Source organism: Mytilus trossulus, chromosome 4, assembly GCF_036588685.1.
Source record: "Mytilus trossulus isolate FHL-02 chromosome 4, PNRI_Mtr1.1.1.hap1, whole genome shotgun sequence".
Taxonomy (NCBI): domain Eukaryota; kingdom Metazoa; phylum Mollusca; class Bivalvia; order Mytilida; family Mytilidae; genus Mytilus; species Mytilus trossulus.
In genome coordinates, this window is record NC_086376.1 from 16262263 (window position 1) to 16283871 (window position 21609).

At 33.3% G+C, this 21609-nt stretch overlaps 1 protein-coding gene across 5 annotated transcripts in view; it reads right to left on the reverse strand.

Moving 5' to 3' along the window:
* The window catches only part of LOC134714776 (glucose dehydrogenase [FAD, quinone]-like), a 29966-nt gene that overhangs the window by 6888 nt on the left and 1469 nt on the right, over positions 1-21609 (reverse strand). For all 5 annotated transcript variants that reach the window (XM_063576329.1, XM_063576327.1, XM_063576328.1 and 2 more), the window contains exons 2-9: positions 20592-20757; positions 19737-19945; positions 18510-18699; positions 17814-17942; positions 17355-17476; positions 16928-17095; positions 16273-16423; positions 15514-15668 (exon numbers count right to left, since the gene is read on the reverse strand). In XM_063576329.1, coding sequence (XP_063432399.1) covers positions 15514-15668; positions 16273-16423; positions 16928-17095; positions 17355-17476; positions 17814-17942; positions 18510-18699; positions 19737-19945; positions 20592-20718 — 1251 coding nt within the window. In that variant the 5' untranslated portion in view covers positions 20719-20757. The remainder of the gene's footprint in view (positions 1-15513; positions 15669-16272; positions 16424-16927; positions 17096-17354; positions 17477-17813; positions 17943-18509; positions 18700-19736; positions 19946-20591; positions 20758-21609) is intronic.

The window sequence follows — 21609 nt, forward strand, 5'->3', positions numbered from 1 at the left end:
CCAACTGGTGTGTTGTTCTTCATGTAGGATTTAAGAACCGACAAATGTTTATCTCTCTCTATCTTTAATGCAGAACATGTTATCAGAAAGTGGTGGGTATCTTCACGGCTAGTTTCACATAGCAGGCACTTGTCACTTTCTCGACCTCTTGTGAATTTTTCTCTGTCTGATTGTAATGTGTAAGTTCTTGTGATTAACCTTGCTTTAATTTCGGCTTTTTTCACTTCGATAGTTGTATTTGGTACTAGCTGCCAGATTTGATGAGGCTTTCCAATAGGCTGTTGATTTATTTCAAGATATTGCATAGTGGTTTTATTTTCTTTCTCTACTAACCACTGTTTTTCCCAATGCATGTTTATTGCCTTTTTTACAGTCCTTTTCCAAATCTCTTTTGTTGGTTTATTGTTCATTATTTCTTGTGCCTTTGGTAGGCCATATTTATCCAAAATTTCTTTTAATCTATTTATAAAGTTGTTACTGTTTGGTGGTGACATGCATAGTTGCCTTTCTATGATCATAAATTCGATGCTAGCACTATCCTGAATAATGCCTCCGAAAAAAGTAAGGACAAGACGATCGATAGTTGACTGTATTGGCTCCACCCCAAGCATAACATATGTGGCGGCGTTTGCTGTTCTGTTTGGCAATCCCTGAATTTGTCTACAGACCTGTTGTTGGAGTCTTTCAAGCTTTAAAATGTCAGTTTTTGTATAATTCATGATCTCTATACCATACAAGCATCTCGGAATTGCATATGTTTGCCATACTTTCAGTGCTACTATAGGTGACATTCCTTTTCGTGCGTGAAGGCCTGGACCTAACATTGCATATACAGTTTTCCTTGCGGTTTTCAACCTATCCTCGATATTCAGCTTATTTTTGGAGTCTCTGACTAGTCCTAGATGTTTTGTTTCTGTCTTTTGATCTATAATGTCATTTCCAAGTTGAACAGAGAAGTTTTCACATTTTGTTGTTAATGGTACTAAATCAGACTTATTTGGATTTATTGTCACAAGATCTCTCTTTGTGCTATCATGTACAATATCTAATAGTGCTTGAATCTCATGTTGATTACTAGCTAACAGCGCTATATCGTCTGCGCAAGTTGGGGCTACGACGCTTATGTTGCCTATTTTTGCTCCTATATCAGCCCGATCCAAAGCATCTAATATGTTGTTGTTGTATCTTTTGTAGAGTATCGTGGAAAGTTTGGCTCCTTGTCTTACCCCTTGTCTCTGAATAAATTGATCTGACAGAGTATTATCCCATTTCACTTTAACTGCTACGTTTTTGTACATATTTCTAAGCAAAATCCAAATGTTGCCAGTTATGCCGTCATGGTAGAGTTTATTGAAGAGAATCTCATGGTCTAATTTGTCAAATGCTTTCTGAGCATCTAATGTCAGGAGGACAAGTTGTGCAAGTATTTCTTTGTAGAAATCTGCACTTTGGGTAACAATAAAGGCTGCATTGAGTGACGATGATTTTTCAGTAAATCCACGTTGAAGTTTACTTTGTTGTGGTAGAAGCTTGGGTTCTATTCTGTCCTTAAGTATACTTTCAATCAATGTGGAAAAGCAATTAGTCACTGTTATGCCTCTGTAGTTTTCAGGATATATCTTATCTTTTCCACTCTTCAGTACAGGCGTAACGACCCCTTCTTTCACTTTTGAAGGTACATCCTTTTCTTTGAATATAAGGTTAATAATGTTAATGATATATTGTAGAAGTTCAGTTGGCATATTCTTAAGGTGTTCAGCTGAGATTCCATCTGCACCTGGACTCTTTCCAGTTTTAAGCTTTTGGATAGATACTGTAACTTCCTCTTCGTTTGCTTGTTTTATCTCTTCATTCCTATTAGTTTCTAATTGTTCAATAATCTCATTTTGCATAGTGGCAAGAATAAGTCTCTCGGTGTTGTATTCTGATTCGTTGTCAGTGTTGTGGCTTCTGTACAGATCTTCAAAGTAGTTTTTCCAACCTTCCAGTATATCTTCAGGTTCTGCCTGTTCTTTTGCATTAAAAATCATCACATCTGTATTCACTTTCTTGACACCCCTTTGATTTTGTATAAGCTGATGAAATAGCTTGTTGTCGTTTTGGGAAGCCATCATAATCTGCTCTATGAAGGTGTTTTTCCTAGATGCATTAGCCCTTCGTTGTGCACTTCTTAATAGACGTTTGGCTTTTGTCATTTCCTGCTTTTTCTCGATGTTTTGTCCATCCAACTTCCATTCATAAAAAACTTTTTTGGAGTGTTTTGAAGCCTGACTAATTTCTTCATTCCAAATACCATTTCCGATTGCTTTTGATGTTACTTGTTTCCTGTAGTTTGGTATTGAATCTTTTCCTGCCGTATGCAATATGTTTGTTAATTTTTCTATTTCTTCAGCTGATGAACTAAGATTTTGAATATTAATTTCATCAAGGTTTTTTAGAATAGAGGCCTGATAAATGTTTTTGTCACACCTTTTCCAGTTTGGCCTTTTAATCACTTTAGTTGTTTTTCTCTTTGTTCTTACTACTTCTGCTTGTATAGTTGCATATACGATTGTATGGTCTGAGACATTAAGCGGTTCCATATCTAAGATTTCCACTTTATATTCTAGCGTTTGGAAGTTGCTCTTGTGCATAAAATAGTCTATCTGTGATTTGTACAGGCCATTATGATGGTAGAAAGTGTTTTTGTTTGGAAAATTTTCTACTAGTAGCAATTGGTTCTCATCTTTAAATTTTCTGAAGGTTGAATCTCTTGCTCCGTTATTCCTAACAAGGGAAGCATTCATATCTCCACATATTAAGATATCATAGTCTTTCTGGTATTTGTCTATTATTTCTTCAAGTTGACATAAGTTGTCTTTATATTGTTCATCACTATTTTTGTTCTCTGACGGCATATAGTTATTGATTATACATAAGGGTCTCTCCTTAATATTAAAAAGTAAAACTGCTGTCCTTTCATTTCCATCTGGCATAAATTTAATAGCATGATCCAGATCATTTCTCCAAAACACTGCGACTCCCCCATAACCTCTATTTTTGATAAAAATTTCTGTGTCTGCTCTGTCGTCTACAGACTTTGCCTCTACGTTATGAAAAGATGAGAAATCTTTTAATTTATCCTTTTCGAAAGTATATAGCCAGTGCTCCTGTATGCATAAAATGTCACATCTTTTTAGCACTTGATTCACGTAAAGCTGATTTGAGATTGCATTTTGTACGTTAAGTGTTCCTATAACGATCTCCTTTTCGTCCCTTTGTTTGTGGAGGCTCGGCCGTGTTCTAAAAAATGCTCCCTGTTATTTTGACTGTTTCCTGCATTTGATTTACTGTTTTCAGGAGATTTCTTGGTCTCTTCATGTTTATGTTGAGTTGTGTTTTTGTCTATCCTAGCTGAAAGTGTTTGCCTTGTTTCATTGTGTACATCAGTAGTTGGTGCTCTCTGTTTACTATTTTTGTTAGCTTTTTCTCTAGGAACCTTCTGGTTAATCTCTTTAGACAAACTATTGTGGTCATCACTTTTATTTTGTTGAATGTTATAGCATGGTTGAAGCATTTTGTCATTGGTGCTATTTCTTGCTATTTGGGTGGGGTGCCCTAAATGGTTTACATGATGCTTTGCTATGGATGCAGGATTTTGTACCTGTTGTCTGGTATAGTAGGCATATTGTTGTTCGTTGCTTTTCTCATGCGTTCGTCGGTTTATATTGTGTTGGGGTAACACAGGTGTGATTGTCTGATGTGTTGTTACTGGAGCCGATGGTCTGATGAATCCAGGCTGTACGTATGGTGGAGGCCTTATGACTTGGTTATACAATGCTTGTGGTAGTATGTTGGTATATCCTGGTGTCCTCAGATTTTGCCAGTAGCCGTGCATATTTTGCATAGTAGGTGGTGCATTTGCATAGTTCAGTGTTTGTTGTACTGGAGGTGCCCAGGGGGCATTTGTATAGTTCGGTGTTTGTTGAACTGGAGGATGTTGTCCATATCCTTGAGAAAGTGTACTAATTTTTGTTTTAAGTTCATTTATCTCTATAAGGTGTTTCATGTTGAGCTCGTTGACGTGAAGTCTATGTTGCATCTCTATGTCCATGATATTTAATTTATTAGAGACAGTATCTTCCAGCTTTTGCATTCTATAGTTCATGCTATGCATTTGTTCGTCGTTGTATGGTTGAATCAGATTTGTCCTTTCCTCAGCTGTGGAGATGCACCTTTTCTTATGGAGTATATTTATAGTATTTGAAAAGTCTTTATTTTGTTCTTCAAGTATAATTATTCTTGCCTTAAATGCTGCAATCTGTTCGTCTTGTTGATTGGCATCCTTTTTCTTGGCCTTTTTTGCTCTTACTTTCTGTGAAGCTTGTGCATTTGGACTTTGTTGTAAGTCACCTATAATTCTAGGTTCTTGTACTGTTGGTGTGTGCTGCACGAGAACAGTTTTAACAATTTCTTCATCACTTTTCTTGCTATTTACTTTTGGAGTTTCAGTAATAGTTGATTTTGCAGATGTTTCATCATTCAATATGCTTATATCTTTTTGACGCTCATGAGTTGTCTTTAAGTCCTTTACGCATGTATGATCTGCGTCATCTTGTTCTTGAATATTATCTGAACTGACGGGATTTGTTTCTATGTTGGTATCCTCTTCATAATTGTCAATTGAGAGATCTAGTGGTGTATATGTTCCTTCTCTGTCCATATCCATATCAGGCATAAACATACTATTTTCTTTGCAGTCCAGATCCAGATTGTCACATAATACACATTTGTATACCATGTTTTCGTTGCTTGTTTGTTTCAAAAATTGCTTATTTGATAGGTTTGAGCATTCTTTATGGATCCACATATTACATGTACTACATTCTATGGAGTCACCGTCGATTACATTCTTTTCACAAATAGGACAGAGAATATGCGATGTATTTGCATTGATACTGTTGTTTGGTGATTCATCATGTATGGCTACAATGTAACCATCTGTTGTCTGAGGAGTATTGATTTCCTTTCGGCTCTCTTTTTTGGTCTTCTTATTTGGACTCATTGACATATTGGGCCTTTCATTCTTACTGCAGATTTCTACTTTAGATCTACATGTATCTATGTTCTCAATGACAGACTCACATAACTCCATAATTTTAGAGTTCATTTCATCTACCCCATCCATTTTGATTGTTTTGATAATTTGTGGGAGATCATGTTCTATAAATGCTTGGTAAGATCGGCCATTAATGTCCATCTTGCTTGTGGTGTTGAACATGTTAATTCTATATTGCTGTCTTCTGTCTCCACTATTTTTACATTTTATAGACAGAGATTCTTCAACAATAGCTTTTCTCAGAGCTTTACTATCTGTAGTGCTAGTTTTATCTGTCCTCGTATATGATTTTGTTGTACTACTATCATAATATTCATATATTGCTTGTTTGTATATTTCATAAGCAGCTGGACTATACGTCATAACAAGTGTGCCTCGTTTTAATTGAATTTCGACGTTATAGTGTCTTTTGGTTGCTTCCACTTTTTTAAACAATGCTTTTCTTTCATTTAATCTATAGTTCATATTCATTTCAGACTTGCTTGGTGTATAAACCTCTCTTGGAGTGACTCTCCTAGCTGGTTTCGTCAAGGCGATGGAGGCCGCCATCTTTATTTCTATCACTTCCGGTGGTAAAAACTCAAAATTATCTTTTTTGGATAAATACAAATCACTAGAGTCTCACCTGGCACCACCACAATTCACCCTGCTATTAGTAACAATCTGTGTTAAGTGTTTGGTATAGCGCGGAAAAACCACACTGACCAATGAGGGTATACTCTAAAGCGGAAAACTGGCAGTATAGTATAGCGCGGAAAAACCACACTGACTAAGGCTGCGAGTAGACTGAAGCCCAACTGAACCAGTATAGCGCGGAAAAACCACACTGACCAGTCAGAGGGGTGGAGGAGTAACTGGTAATAACCTGGTGAATTATGTTTGTGCCAGATAGATGACCAGAGCTGATGATTCGATATTAATATATATAGCTGTACTACTGTATATCAGTACGCAATAATACAATTAGAAATAAAAAGACAAGGTACGGAGCCGGTTAAGATACAAAATGAGTTTTATGTAAATCCCCTTGTAGATATTTAAGTTATGGTTATTAAGTATAGGACAGATTACAGATCTAGAATTAAATGACTCTGTCAAGAAAGTTACAATGTACTTCTTTTAGAATTTTTATCTACTTACTAAAAATTTCTTTTAACTGAGGAAAAAAACTTTTAAAATAAAATGAAATCTTTCTCTAGTTTTAACAAGTGGATCTGATTAAAATTAATAGTGAATATAAATACACTGCACCAAATTAAAAGACAAGCAATAACAGAATTAAAGGACAAACAGTATCAAAATACAAGTACTTTAAGAAGGTTACTATGTACTTCTTTTATATTTATTATGTACTTAAAACAAAATAAAAAACAAATAAATGAGAGCTGTCTCTAGATCTAAAATTTGGGTATATCTAAAAATAACAATGGAGATAAAATACAATGCAGCAAATTAAAAGACAACCAAGATGACAGTTAAAATGACAAACAATATGAGAATACAGAGAAAAATAAAAGTATAAAATTGGTATAACCTTACACTGAAGTTATAACACAGACACTGCAGATGTATCGTAGTCAAATATTGTGATTAAAATCTAAAATAATACTAAATGTCAGATTACAACATGTGATATATTGCAACAAAACCTATTGATTAAAATCTAAAAATGAGAAAAAGTCGTCTATAACCTGTATATGTATTGATTTATATCTCTCTACAACTGTATTGGGTTATCTTTTATTTAGTCCAGCAGTCACGGAAGATTTGCACAACAAGCTTTTTTAACCAGACTTTGGCCAGAACTGGGTCAGGGTGTATTCCGTCTGGATAAAGAGCAACGTTGAAGTATTTTCGTTGTTTCTTTCCCTTGTGGTTTGCTGTTTTACAGTTTGAGGTTCTATACAAGTCGTAGGAGAAATCCGGGGAGTGTGTGCCAAGAGAGGAATTGATGTTTTTGACTTCTTTGTTTAATAAAATAACTTGCTGTTCGAGTAGATGATCTTGTTCCAGAAATGTTGAAGGGTTTTTGTGATTTTGTTTTGAATTCCAGTTGACAATCGAATAAAATGGTGTTTCCAGAAAGGTGAGTTTACAATTTGGGTATTTAGCAAATAATTGAATTATCTCTTTGTATGTTGTCGTGACTTGGTCTACTGTTTCTTGAGATTTTGTAGATGATAGGCAGATGTATCTCGTACTGCGATCAAATGACGTAAGATTGCAAGTGCCGACCCAAATGTACAGCCAAATATCTCCAATGAGTTGAATTTCTGTTTCCAGATTTGTTTTTAACCAGTCAATAGCCTCATGTACTTTCCTACCTCTCTTGCACCACCAGATGATGTTACTCTGGTCTTTGTGAATGAACTGTTGTTGAAGTCTGACGCCTTTACTATCTGCTAGTATAACGGGTCTAAGAGTCCTTTTTCCTGTAGGTCCCTCAATATGCTTATTTCCAAACTTGGTTAATTTTATCAACGACATAAACCCAACAATAGTTTTAATACAGATAATACACACAGAGAGGAAAAAGATTTCAAATGTTTCAAAAAATGTACAGATTTATGCCTCACTTAAAATGCACAGGATAATATATACCTATAGTCGGTGTAGCGCGGGAAAACCACACTGACCAACTGAGGAATTAAACAATGACTGGGGGAAAAAAAATAATTTAAGATTACAAGATGGTAATTATATTAAATAACTTTTAAGAAGTTGACAAGAATGCAAGGCTACACACCTGTACTAATAGACAAACTACACCCTAGTTAAAATGAGAATACAGTTTCTCTTAATTCAATTCAAAGTACAATGGCAGTATAAATAACAGATGAGAGTGTTAATGTCAAGTTAAAACGCCGGTATTATCTATTTTTTAATAACCTTCAATAAATTTAACAAATTTACCAGTAAAAATGTAAAATCCTGTCTAAGCCAATTTAGTTAAGTGAAAAGGACAAAAGAAAAATAAAAAGAAACAAAAACAAAGACAAGATGTCTTCCCCTTATCAAACAAAGATGGCTACTTCAAAGAGTATGTATCAGATTATCTCCCTTGTGAAATAAACTTACATCTTTCGACTTTAACATTGATAATGTATAAGATTGTCTCCCTTGTGAAATAAACTTGCATCTGTCAACTTTAACATTGACAATGTATCAGATTATCTTCGTTTGAAATAAACTTGCATCTGTTGACTTTTTCATTTATAATGTTTTAGATTATCTCCCTTTTGAAATAAACAATCCTTTGAAGGACGCCTCCTGGTGCGGGAATTTCTCGCTACATTGAAGACCTGTTGGTGACCTTCTGCTGTTGTGTTTTTTTATTTTGGTCGGGTTGTTGTCTCTTTGACACATTCCCCATTTCCATTCTCAATTTTATTTTTTACAGAGTTTGTCTTTAGTGCCGTGTGGAGGCAGTAGAGTGCCTCCCCGTGCTTCAGGTTTATGCTCTTATAATATACTAGATTATGGAGTGTGTGTCCGAGCGAGAACTGCTCTAGTTCATTACTTTAGGAATGTTTATCAAAAAGTAGTATTTCAATATTCAGCCCCATTCTACTAATTGGTCAGCCATCAGTCATACCCTGATATACACTATCTTTTTCGGGTAATTTATACTGATAGCGTTCGACATTTTCAGCCGAACAAATTTATCACTTTTACTTAACTTAATTATTGTATGCTGGTTCATATTCTGGACGCCAATCTTTGCTCCTTTATTATGTAATTCACTAACAAAACAATTATGAAACTAAGAAACGGAAAAATACTAAATACTAAACTTGTTCAAAGGGTATCTACACGTCTCAATTTTCAAAATCGGTTATCTAAAAATACTACCATCGCTAACATTTTTAACAATAAAAATCGTGGTTACCCTTCTATCGATAAGTGTCATGCCAAAAAATGACTTACATGTCCCCGTCTTTCCACCAACAATACGGTAAGGTCCATGTTTAATGGTCGCACATTTTCTTTAAATTTTGAAACTGATATTACTTGAAAAACAAACAGTATTATTTATTTACTCACATGACACAAACCGGGATGTGGTATTCAGTACGTAGGAGAAACTGGAAGATATTTATCAAAACGCACTCAAGAACATCTGTATCGTTTTAAAAGACCTAATAAATTCAAAAGTATCATTTACCAACACCTTAAGAAGCACTACCATCCTTTTAACTATTTAGCAGTTCAACCTTTAGAAGTAGTAAATAAGCAGCCTGGTGAATCGCATTCAAAGTTTGTACGATCACGGAAAATAATTGAATTAAATTGGATTAAAAAATTACAGACAGTTTACCCTCTCGGTCTAAATGATAATATCATGGGAATTGGTAATATATCTAGAACCAATTCCGTTAACATTTTGGATATTGTTTCTAAAACTGTTCGTAAAAACCGTTCTCACGGTTGTAGAACAAATCGCAATCAAAGAAAATTTCGGGCCAATCATACCAATATTTCGGACCTAATTTCTATTTCAAAAAACAACGGCAGACATTATCTGTTAACAAAACTCTGTTCGTTACCGGTTAATAAGTTAAATAAAATTTTGGAGGATTGCAACACAATTTCATATAGCAGTCCTAAGTATGAAATTGTTCAAATTATTATGGCATATTGTTATTCTAAATTATTTCCCAAAATTGATTGCCCTGAAGATCATAAAAAACATTTTATTAAAATTAAGTATGTCAATAAAGGCTTTGATTTTGTAAATATGGCCGGTATATTTAACGACCATTCTGTTAAAGAACAAATTCCTGGATATTTTGACAATACTGAGCTACCTCTTATTTGTTATATTTACAAGAAATCTACCCGGAAATTTGTGTTTAATTATAGTCAATTGTGTAAAGATGTTAATATCAGTGAAAATACACCTACTTCATGTAATTGCAGTAATTCCGAATATATTTATGGACCTATTTCCCATGTTATAACAGGAGATCTTAACATCGTTCAAGACCGAGAGTTAAAATCATTTCTCAGTAAAGGACCTAAATATCGTCCCCCGTCAATTATTAATTGGAATGAGTGTCGTAATATCATCCACGAATCACTCCATACTTACTGTATGAAATGGATAAAACGGGAAAAAGCTGACAAAAAATCTTTGGACTCTTTTTTTAATTCAGTAATGAAGATAGTTGATATACGTATTCAACATTTTGAAGAACATTTTACTATTAACAATAACCACAATAAACCTATTTCTCGTATCAAACATAAACTAAAAGAACTAGCCAAGGAATTTGTTTTTGTCCCGGCCGATAAAGCTGCTAATAATATTATTATTGTTTGACGTAAATTTTACATCGAGGTTCTGAAAAAGGAAATCACCAATTCACCAACATTCCAACTGACTCCATTTTCTGAAAACGAAATCTGTAACAAACATAAACTTTTAGCCACCGCTTTACAAGCAGAGCCAAATACAATGAAAGTTCCAACTATGTATTGGCTTCCGAAGCTACACAAAACCCCTTACAAATATAGATTTATTTCGTCTTCAAGCCATTGTTCAACTACTAAATTGTCTATTATTCTTACCAGCACACTTGGTACAATTAAAAACCTTATAATAAATTGTTCAAATAAGGCCTTCGAAAATAGTGGAATAAATTACTTTTGGAGTGTCAAGAACTCGTTGGAAGTACTTGATAAATTGCATGCTTATATTGGTGATTTTGAATCTGTTCAAAGTTTTGATTTTTCTACCCTGTATACCACATTGCCTCACATTCTCATTAAGAAAAAATTCACACACCTAATTAAATGGGCATTCAAAAAATCAGAATGTGAATATATATGTTCAAACTCTTTTAGGTCATTTTTTAGTAGCAATAAACAAAAAAACTATGTTAATTGGACATGCTTTGATACTATATATGCCCTTGAATTTTTACTAGATAACATTTTTGTTCGCTTTGGGGATTCCGTATATCGTCAGATTATCGGAATTCCAATGGGGACTAACTGTGCACCACTTATTGCGGACCTCTTTTTGTATTGTTACGAGTTACAATTTATGACAAAAATAAGCAAAGACCCATCAAAACAACATCTGATAAACAAATTTAATAATACTTTTAGATATTTGGATGATATTTTGGCTCTCAATAATGACGACTTCAGTATGTATATTAATGAAATTTATCCTGGTGAACTCACTTTAAATAAAGCTAATACTAACAATGACCACTGCCCTTTCCTCGATCTTGATATCTATATCACTAACGGAAAGCTGAATACTAAAATTTATGATAAAAGGGATGATTTTTCATTTCCTATCGTTAATTATCCGTTTTTAGATGGTGACGTTCCCTTGTCACCATCTTACGGTGTTTATATATCTCAACTTGTACGATTCGCTCGTGTATGTAACAATGTTTTAGATTTTAACGAGAGAAATTTATGTATTACTGAAAAATTATTACACCAGGGTTTTCGATATCACAAACTAGTCAAAACATTTACTAAATTTTATCATCGGTATAAAGACATCATTCGTAAATATAGCTCAACATGCAGACTTTTTATACGTTCAGGTATTTCACATCCAATTTTTTATGGAAATATTCTTTATAAAGCACAAAGGTGTCAGTATTCACCTCATAAACTTACAAAACCTTTGAATAGACTTATTAAGAAGGGATATAATTACGATACTGTTGTCAAGTCATTAAAGATTGCATATTTTGGCGTTAATATTGAGTCACTGATAAGGTCTTTGCGTCGGAACTAAACACATTTATTCTAATCAAAGCGCGAAAGCGCTGTAAAGGCAGTTAATTACAGGTTGTGTGTATTTCTAGTCCAGTTATACCATTATCTTCCATAGAACAGAGGTGGTTTGTAGAATTTAAGATTCAGAGTTCTTTTGTACCTAGTTCACCTATATCTATAGTCTATGTTTACAGTATATTTTATGTGCCTCCCATGAAATGCATTTTTAGCTAGAGCTTCAAAACTTAGTTATTCTTTAACAATCAGGGTTTTTTTAGAATTATAATTTCAGTATATATCAATAATAGTAAGTAAATTAATTTTCGGTTTGTTTGTATTCTGTGTACATTAGTTTTCATTAAAGTGGTGCGAGTTTTTATTTTTAATTATATATATATTATTAATCTAAATATTACCGTTTTTTTATAAGTAGGGCAAGTTGGCAGGAGTAATATTAAACATGATTTAACCAATTTCACATGTGGGGCGATTTGATAAATCAGTTTGTGGCGGTTTTTTTAAAAAGTGGGGCGACTTGTCCTGCTTCCATTTGAAGGCCCCCTTGAAGGTTATGTATGACTATATGAACCATCTTTCATGTAAAACCCCCATGTGCATTTTGAAAAGTTGGCAGATATGTTTCTAACTCCAGGCAAAATCTACTGGTATGAATGAAAAAGAAGTTTTCAATTAAGGCTCTGTGGCCATAACAGCTGTCTCATTAGCATTTTAACCACTTCCAATATTTGCAATTAAAACAATAGAAGAAAATTATTCAACGCAAAAACAAAACTTACTTGTAAGTAAATATGAAATTCTCTTTACGGTATGAGTTTTTCTCATTGTTTGAGATTGTACAGTAGTACATGTACCTGTAACTGCTTATACCAATTTCTTATTCACTTTTGCTTGATTAACTCACTAAATATCATATACATTGTACCACATCTCCTTATTTTTATAAGCATTCCAATAACATGAACAATTGTAATTCAATTCTATATACCAAAGCAAAATGATCTGCACCACTTTCATTCACTAAGTATGCATCTTTTGGCAAAATACAAGTTCTTAAATGACACAATATATATTTATTGATAAAAAAAATAAAATTTAGTATACAACTCTATAAACAGGTATAAAAAAACACAGCTGTGTCATAACTTGTGAAATCTGTGCTGAAAACACAAACATTGATGGTATTTGATTAATTCCATATGTGAAGCTCAACATTAGCTCGTCAGTTGGTGGTGGACTGTTATAGTTCCTTTCTGCAGCCTAGGATGAATGACTTTTCAGGAAAACCAATTTCACAAATCAAAACTTTCCTCTAGATTTCTCCTACAATATTCATCCAGTTTAGTTCTTTTGTTTTAATTGGACACCGTCCTGATTTTTAATTTTGCAAACCATTCAGTCTCTTGCTTGCAAATGGTGCATGAAATTAGGATGGGTATGGCAGTAGACAAGTGTCTTTAAAGTGGGTTTGTGCCCTGAAAAAAAGTTTTATAACTTAATTTTTTTGAAACTTGTGCAACACACATACCTAAATAACTATAACATAGAAGAGAGCAGCATTCGTGTCAATGTTTTGTTCCTGTTTACATTGTCATTGATATTTTTTTCAGAAAGCCTGAGGCATAGCTCATGAATTCCTGTCATTACATCCTAAATTAACATAATTACTGCTAGCTAGCTAGAATAATTATCAGTATGATATACGTACACTATCATTGTACAGCCCAAGTCTTCAGTATATATAATTGTTGCATTCATTCACTCCTGTGTTCAGTCGTTCAAAAATATTTAAACATCAACAAATGAACTTTAATAACGACAAGAAAACACTAGAAAAGATACGTACATACAACCCGTGTTTAAGTGTATTTGAGAGAAATTTATCGGGTTAAACGATTTATAAAGGAGAAATATATCTGGTTAAACGATGTATAAAGGAGGAAAAATTGTAGATATTGCATTACGATGCTTTCTACCTAATAGCACGTGGATATGTTTACATATTTAGACTTGACCCAGTATGACCCGTACCTTGTAGGTCACCGCCGTCGACTAGACTACAGTCGTGTATAAGACAACAAAAAGCTTAAGCCTGTACTATTTGTGTGAAGTAAATGTGCTTGTTCTGTACATTTAATTTGTTTTACCTGATAGCAAGGACGTAAATCTATCCGTTTCCTTCTCAATTCACTTTGTCAAATTCTTCGAGCTTCTTCGAAACATACGTATTACTGCGCCGGAAGTGAGAAAAATATGAGAAATCCTCGTAAAATAATGCTATTTTCAATTTTGTGGAATCCATTTTGTTATATTTATTATACAAAGATAAAAAAAAGTTACGATTAATTATGAATTTGATATCATTATACGGAACGTTTGTGGACTATTTTTTCCATAGCTATAAAACGGTCATTTTGGCGGGAAATCATGTACACATACACACGTAGATTGGCTGGTACCCGATCGTAATGTTACACATCACATACACAAAAAGCTAATACCCGGAACGTAGTATCGGGAACCAGGATAATACGTAGACAACATACATAACTAATACCGAAATTGAAAACGCTTTACAGTTTCTCGTTCATAAACCGAATTCCGCTTTGAATTATAGAAGATGCAATATTAATCATGTTCAGTCGACTTTTCATTGTTATATCAACGTCTGAACTAATTAAAGAATCTTTAGATGTCAGATAACACTCGAAATTGACCCGACCTCTTTCCGCACGGAATACACATAATGATAGTTTGTAGTCAGGTTGACTGCTTATAATGCAAAATACACACTCATAACAAGTTCTATAAAACAAACAAAACACACTGATCGTTTCTTTAGTCCCCAATGTAAATGAAAGAAATAAAAACCATATCATACCATAAAAAGAAGAGGAGAAATTCGAACATTTCCGGATCTATTTCTGGCCAAAAGACCCCCTGCAAAGATTGCGTATGAAAAGATGAACCTCATGACTTAAAAGTCAGGCCTTAAAGCACTGCCTTTAAAAACTGTTGTTGGCATGACACGGGTTATGTTCTTCTCATATATGTTATGATGGTATGATACTAAACCCCTTACGGGAAGGATTGTGCCTGATGTTCATATGATGAAATCATAATCTTTCAGTCAGTTTAATTGAAGTCTGGAGCTGGCATGTCAGTTAACTGCTAGTAGTCTGTTGTTATTTATGTATTATTGTCATTTTGTTTATTTTCTTTGGTTACATCTTCTGACATCAGACTCGGACTTCTCTTGAACTGAATTTTAATGTGCGTATTGTTATGCTTTTACTTTTCTACACTGGTTAGAGGTATAGGGGGAGGGTTGAGATCTCACAAACATGTTTAACCCCGCCGCATTTTTGCGCCTGTCCCAAGTCAGGAGCCTCTGGCCTTTGTTAGTCTTGTATTATTTAAATTTTAGTTTCTTGTGTACAATTTGGAAATTAGTATGGCGTTCATTATCACTGAACTAGTATATAATTGTTTAGGGGCCAGCTGAAGGACGCCTCCTGGTGCGGGAATTTCTCGCTACATTGAAGACCTGTTGGTGACCTTCTGCTGTTGTGTTTTTTTATTTTGGTCGGGTTGTTGTCTCTTTGACACGTACATTCCCCATTTCCATTCTCAATTTTATTTGAACTTACTTCGTCATCCATGTTGTTTGGATTATATTTCTTTGCCATATTTGGATCAAAGTTTATACTGAGAAAATGCAGCTGTATGTCTGGATAGAAAGATTTATCTCCCTTGGATGAATGTGTGTACAAAGTGGCTTCTAAAGCTGAGGAGGTCAAATAACCTATTTTGGAAAAAAAATATTCAAAACTTTAAATAAAATATTATGAAAGTAAATTTCTCTTTAAAAAGTCTATGACATAATTTTTAACTTTCAAAATAATCAAATTAATCTTCCTTAAAAGGAATAAAATCACTAATTCATTGTTCCATTGCTTTCTATGTTTAAATCAGGGATTTAAAGCAACAAAGCTGCATGGTCTTAAGTTAAACTAGAGGGTCTAAAAAACCTGTGTTGAGTACTTCCATCTTCAAAAATGGCCCCTTTTAGGTAAAAATTATCATAAAATAGTCACAACTCTTTAAATTTAGACTTAAGTGACAATGGTGTATTTGTAGATCTTGACTTGCTGATGATTTTTGCTTTTAAAGTTTTATTTGTTATGCCTTTCAAGGTAATAGGCTGTACCCACGAAAGGCAGAAAAATTGGTATCAAACGAATAATAATTAATGAATCCTCAGTTTAGGCTTACAATGTTTAAAATCAAACAGGTGATAACATTTACATATGATTGTCTGAAAGTCTGAAAATTAGGGATTGCACTGAAAAATTCAATGATGCTTAAGATAAAATTATAGTTATTTGCTTTTCTCTATTTATACACACCTTTTCCAAAAATAAAATATTGTAGGAGTGTTTTGATGCTGGTAGCTTTGTCAATGTCTATACCATAAGTTACATTAGCTTCTATAGGTACACCAACGAACATGTGATCTTGTAAGTTAGAACCTACAGGAAGGTCAGCATGCACTGGGATCTGTAAGAAATATGTGTACACAAAAAAATAAGGAAATACTAAAATATAGACTACCATGTGATCACAGATAATATGGTCAGCACCATAATACAAGAACAGTTTATGTCAACCGTAAAATTCAAACTGAACTTGTATATACATGTAATGATAAAAAACATTGTGTTTCAATTGAAATTTGAGATTATGCCATTAGGGAACAGTCGTTTTCATCCAGAAACATGCAAAACCACAATTTTTTAACTTAAATAAAGAAGCATAACTCTTGATCAGTAGATGTCAAATTTATCAAAACCAAACATTTAGTTAATGGTCTAGGGCATATATTTTTTTCAATCAATTCTTTCAAGTGGAATATCTAAAATCATCAGAATTTAAAAAAAAACATTGAAAATCTATTTGATAGTCGCATACCAACAAACCCTCCCATTTATAACTATATATAATTTAGTATTAAAATTCCAGAAAGCATCATAATAAATGGGAGCCAACAGGGTTATGTCTCACCTTGAACTGTTGTAAGTGTTGTTTAGGACCTATTCCAGAAAGCATCAGTAACTGAGGAGAATTGACACTTCCTGCTGATACAATCACTTCCTTTTTCACCATAATTCTTTTTTTCCTGCCATCTTTTATCATTTCAATACCAACAGCCTTTTTATTCTCTATTATTATCTGTAATATCAATGTCATTTTGTCTTCAAACTTATGAAATCTTTATATCTTTTATGTGTATTATCAGTTCAGTGTTTTAGTAAAAAGATTCAACTAAATAACTGTTTATAAATCAAAGTGAGGATCATGTACTGTAGTCAATACTGCATTTGTCAGTTTGTACTCGATTTTCTTCTGTTAACCTAATTGACCCAAAAATAATTCTGGTACTTTCCAGTAACTCTAGTGTAAGAGCTCTAAATTACATCACACATTTTACCTTAGTTACGATAGAATTAACACTAATATGTAAATTCTCTCTTTCCATGACCGGTCTGAGATAGGCCTTAGCTGTACTCCATCTCTGTCCATTCTTAATTGATGACTGCATCTTGCAAAATCCTAAAAAAGAATGATATTTTAGAATAAATAACCATAAAAAAGTTTGACTTTTCATAAATTAAATGGTCCATGGTTAGATACAACTGATGCCTCAAGATCCATAATAAATCTGCCTCATTTCAAAATTGCCAAAATTTTTAAACAAAAATTATCAGTTTAAATCTCACTTTAATTATCAGTGATCTATTTTTCTACATAACCGAGTTTGAGACAAGGTTTAACTGTGTAGTGATGTGACTAACAAAAATGAAATCTTTCACAGATTAGTTTACAAAGATTTTACTGTATTTGCTAAAATAAGAATCTAAAATTTCATATTTAAAAAAAAAATGCTTACCAATCATATCTTTGCCATTACAATCAACTGTTTTATATCCTGCTTCTTCTGATGCTGCCATGTAAATATCTCTTAACTCTGTCACATGACTTTCTGATACAGTCTGGTAGCCTCCTTTACCATGGTAACCTGTAGTACACATCATTATATCATTCATTGATAGAGTCTTATACCCGTAAGACCTGTCATATTACATTCCTATCAATTTAGGTACCTTCTATCGTGCAAATGGGTAACTCAGAAATTTTTTTTAACTAATTGTTTAAATTTGAATATCAATATCACTGAAGAACCCTTAATGAAAGTTTCTCTTAAATAGTTTAAATTTGTATGAAATAAAAATAGGGCAAATTTGCACTGTTGCTAAGATCAGAAGTAAATGTACTATTGTACTTCCCAACTACGAAACAAGTGTGCTCTTACAAACAATAAAAGATATTCTGAATATTTCAGCAAAAGTCCGGATAAGTTAATGGTTCACTTTTATAAATTGTTACTTGGATGGAGAGTTGTCCCATTGGCACTCAATACCACATCTTCCTATATCATTATAAATCCTTGAAATTGCATAATTTATTTTAAAAGCATAATGAGACTATGAAATTGTGTTTTATTCCTTGGACCAATCCTACAAAATTATTGAGAAACAATAATAAGGGGAACAGAATACACACAAATTCATTTTGTTTTATTCACCTGAATCAGCATATTCCTCCATTTTGAAGTCCTCTGCTTTTATAAAATAGGGCAAAACATCTTTATAACTCCATCCAGTACAGCCTTCTGTTTCCCACTGATCAAAGTCATGGCGACTACCTCTGACATAGACCATGTTGTTAAGGTTACTAGTTCCTCCAAGAACTTTCCCTCTTGGCCAGTATGACCTCTGACATTATATATTAATCATTATGTTAATTTATTTTTCCTCTTGGCCAAATGACCTCTGACATTGTATATTAATTATAATGTTAATTTATTCATACCGAATTAAACTTTGAATAATATGAAAATCTTAATTTCTAGCAGCCACTGATAAAATATGTTGTCCCTTTCACGTTTGCACCAATTCCAGTATTATTTGTAACTTATCATAATGCTGCTACTATTAAGGTGCTAGGGGAATATTTTTGATGATTTAGAATAAAATCCAGTATCAGATTTACTTCCCTTAATCATTTCTATATATATGATATTTAGATTACTTCCCTTAACCATTTCTATATACATGTATATGATATTTAGATTTTGGTTTTAGAGCAAAGTTTTTAGGTTAGATAAGAAGAGAACATGCGTCTCTCTGGTAGAGAGTTGTCTTATAGGTGATTATATTACATCTTCTTATTCTTATATCAGGTGGACTGAATAAATCTTAATGCATCTTTGGACTGACCTGACTGAGTGGTGATATTTTGAGTCAAGATATTTCATATGAGTTCAGGATTGACTTGTTTTAGTGAGAACACTGTTGGTATAAATATCCTTGTCAATCAATCTAACCATTTTTGTGAAGAACTTTTTGTATTTTTACCGTTGATACTTGTCAAGACAGTTTTGCTCATATTTTGCCTCCTTTTGATTTATCTAAGAGTTTGCATGCCATGTGCTACATCTCTTTGTGCTTATAAGTAAGATTCCTGCAGACTTTCCTCCAGAAATATTATATTAAGATCAAAACTATAATCCACAGTAAAAGTTATGTTTTGCAAAAATATTTTATGACTTTTTTCATTCGAGCAAATAATGTAATATTTCTTCCAGTGGCAGTAATATTTCAGTTTTGAGTTTTCCTTTGAGTTCTGTATTCTTTTATTTTGATTTTCACATAAAAAACTTTAAATGGATTTAATATTATAATGATGTGCTTATGCTTAGTTTGTGAAGCATACTTTTGTCTTTAAGTAATCATACTCCAAGTCAGGTTACCTTTTCTCTCATGCTCTGTGAAGCATATTTTTGAGGTTCTGTATAATACTCCCAATCACGTTCACTCCTCTGGAGGGCGATAAATCCTGCTGGGATTTCAAACTCTAGGATTCCTAATTCAGAACCACCTGCTTCTATTAATAGAACCGATTTATCTTTGTCTTCTGACAGGCGATTGGCTACCACTGCTCCTGCAGAACCGGCTCCAACTGAAACAAAATGATCAGGAAACTCAGAAATGCACCACATTCCCTAGTGAAGGGTCACAGTCTGGCACTCTCCTCTCCGTATTTGAGGAAACCAGATCATATACTTCAGGGAAGATATCAGTATGCTCATACACTCATCCTATAATTTCTTGATTATAATATATATTCATTCATGATAGTTCAACTTATTAAAAAAATTATTGAGAGGATAAAATTTACATAATGAATAAAGTTAACACTAGTTAAGTGGTAGAAACTGTTTTTCAAAATATTTAATGAAAAAATCACAGAAAAATATTTAAAATATATTAAACAGACAGCTATGCTACAAGAAATAACATAAAATATTATATACCTGTGTTTTAACAAAAATTTAGGTTACTGTTTAAAATTGATTATTTTTACTGGGGTACATGAACAATACGAGAAATGTCAACCGATCTCAGTTAATTGACAGAGGTGGATTTAAAGGGGGCACAGGGGGTCCCCTTTTGTGGGAAAAATTTGGTTGATTATATTGGGAATCACTGAAGCATTACTGGTGCCGGCCCCCTCCTTATAAAATTTTCTGGATCCGCCACTGATGAACCTTATCAATAGTTTGTTTGCTTTGTTTTGCTATATAAACATGATAAAAGAACCTCACCAATAATATAGTCATATGTTGAGTTGAGAGGTCGACTGAGGTAGATATCTGACGGCTTGTTGAAGTAGAAATAACCGGCAATGACAGCTATAACCAACACAGCTATAGGCATCCATGTAAAACACATGTTGAACACTGCCTCTCTGAAATACACTTAGGTAGAAATCTACAATAGAAGATAAGTGTTTCATCATGTTCATTGGCAGTTGAAATGGTAGCAATTACAGTTAAAAAACTTGGCAAAGTTTATATGTTGTTCCTGCAATTAAGAATAAAAAAGTAATAAAGATGTGCAATATTTCCTGATCGATATAGCCATTGCTTTTTTGGCAAATACACCTTGTAAGCATGATATGATTGTTAAATTCCATCGAATGTACTTTGTTTACATCTTGACCTCAGGAATTTCATTATAATGATGTATATGGATCTTTTGCTTGACTGTATGATTTTTGGATATACTCCATTGGCTGTATAATCATTTCTAATGAACAGTCACTGACCCTGTATATCTCCATATTTATGACGTTGACAATGCATTTCTCAGAATTTTTATGTCATTCACTCCAATTCAAAAAATGATGTCTTTTTATCCTAAATATTTCATTGGAATAGTTGTTACGAGTTGCGGTATATTAGAATAACCATAAACTTGTTCTTATAGAATAGAAATAATTCATTGGGTTATTTTTTAGACTGGGTATGCCCCATCTGCAATGGTTTTTGCTAGCTTGAAAAAATTAAAATGCCTTTTGGTCATTTCATGTTAAGGAGTTAATTCTTTCATGCCATGCTCTATGCTCATTTTAACATGGGTAGGCATTATATTTGTCCATATCTTAAAATGTTTTTAAAAATATTTTTAAAATATAACAGCTTTGATAATTGTTTGGTTTGACTTTTAAGTTTTCACTCCTGTCCTCTTACTATGAAAACAAAATAATTTCTGTTCTCCATTAGTGTACATTTCATTTACCTGTGTACATTATTCTATTTGGTGGCATTTTGTTCAAGGTTT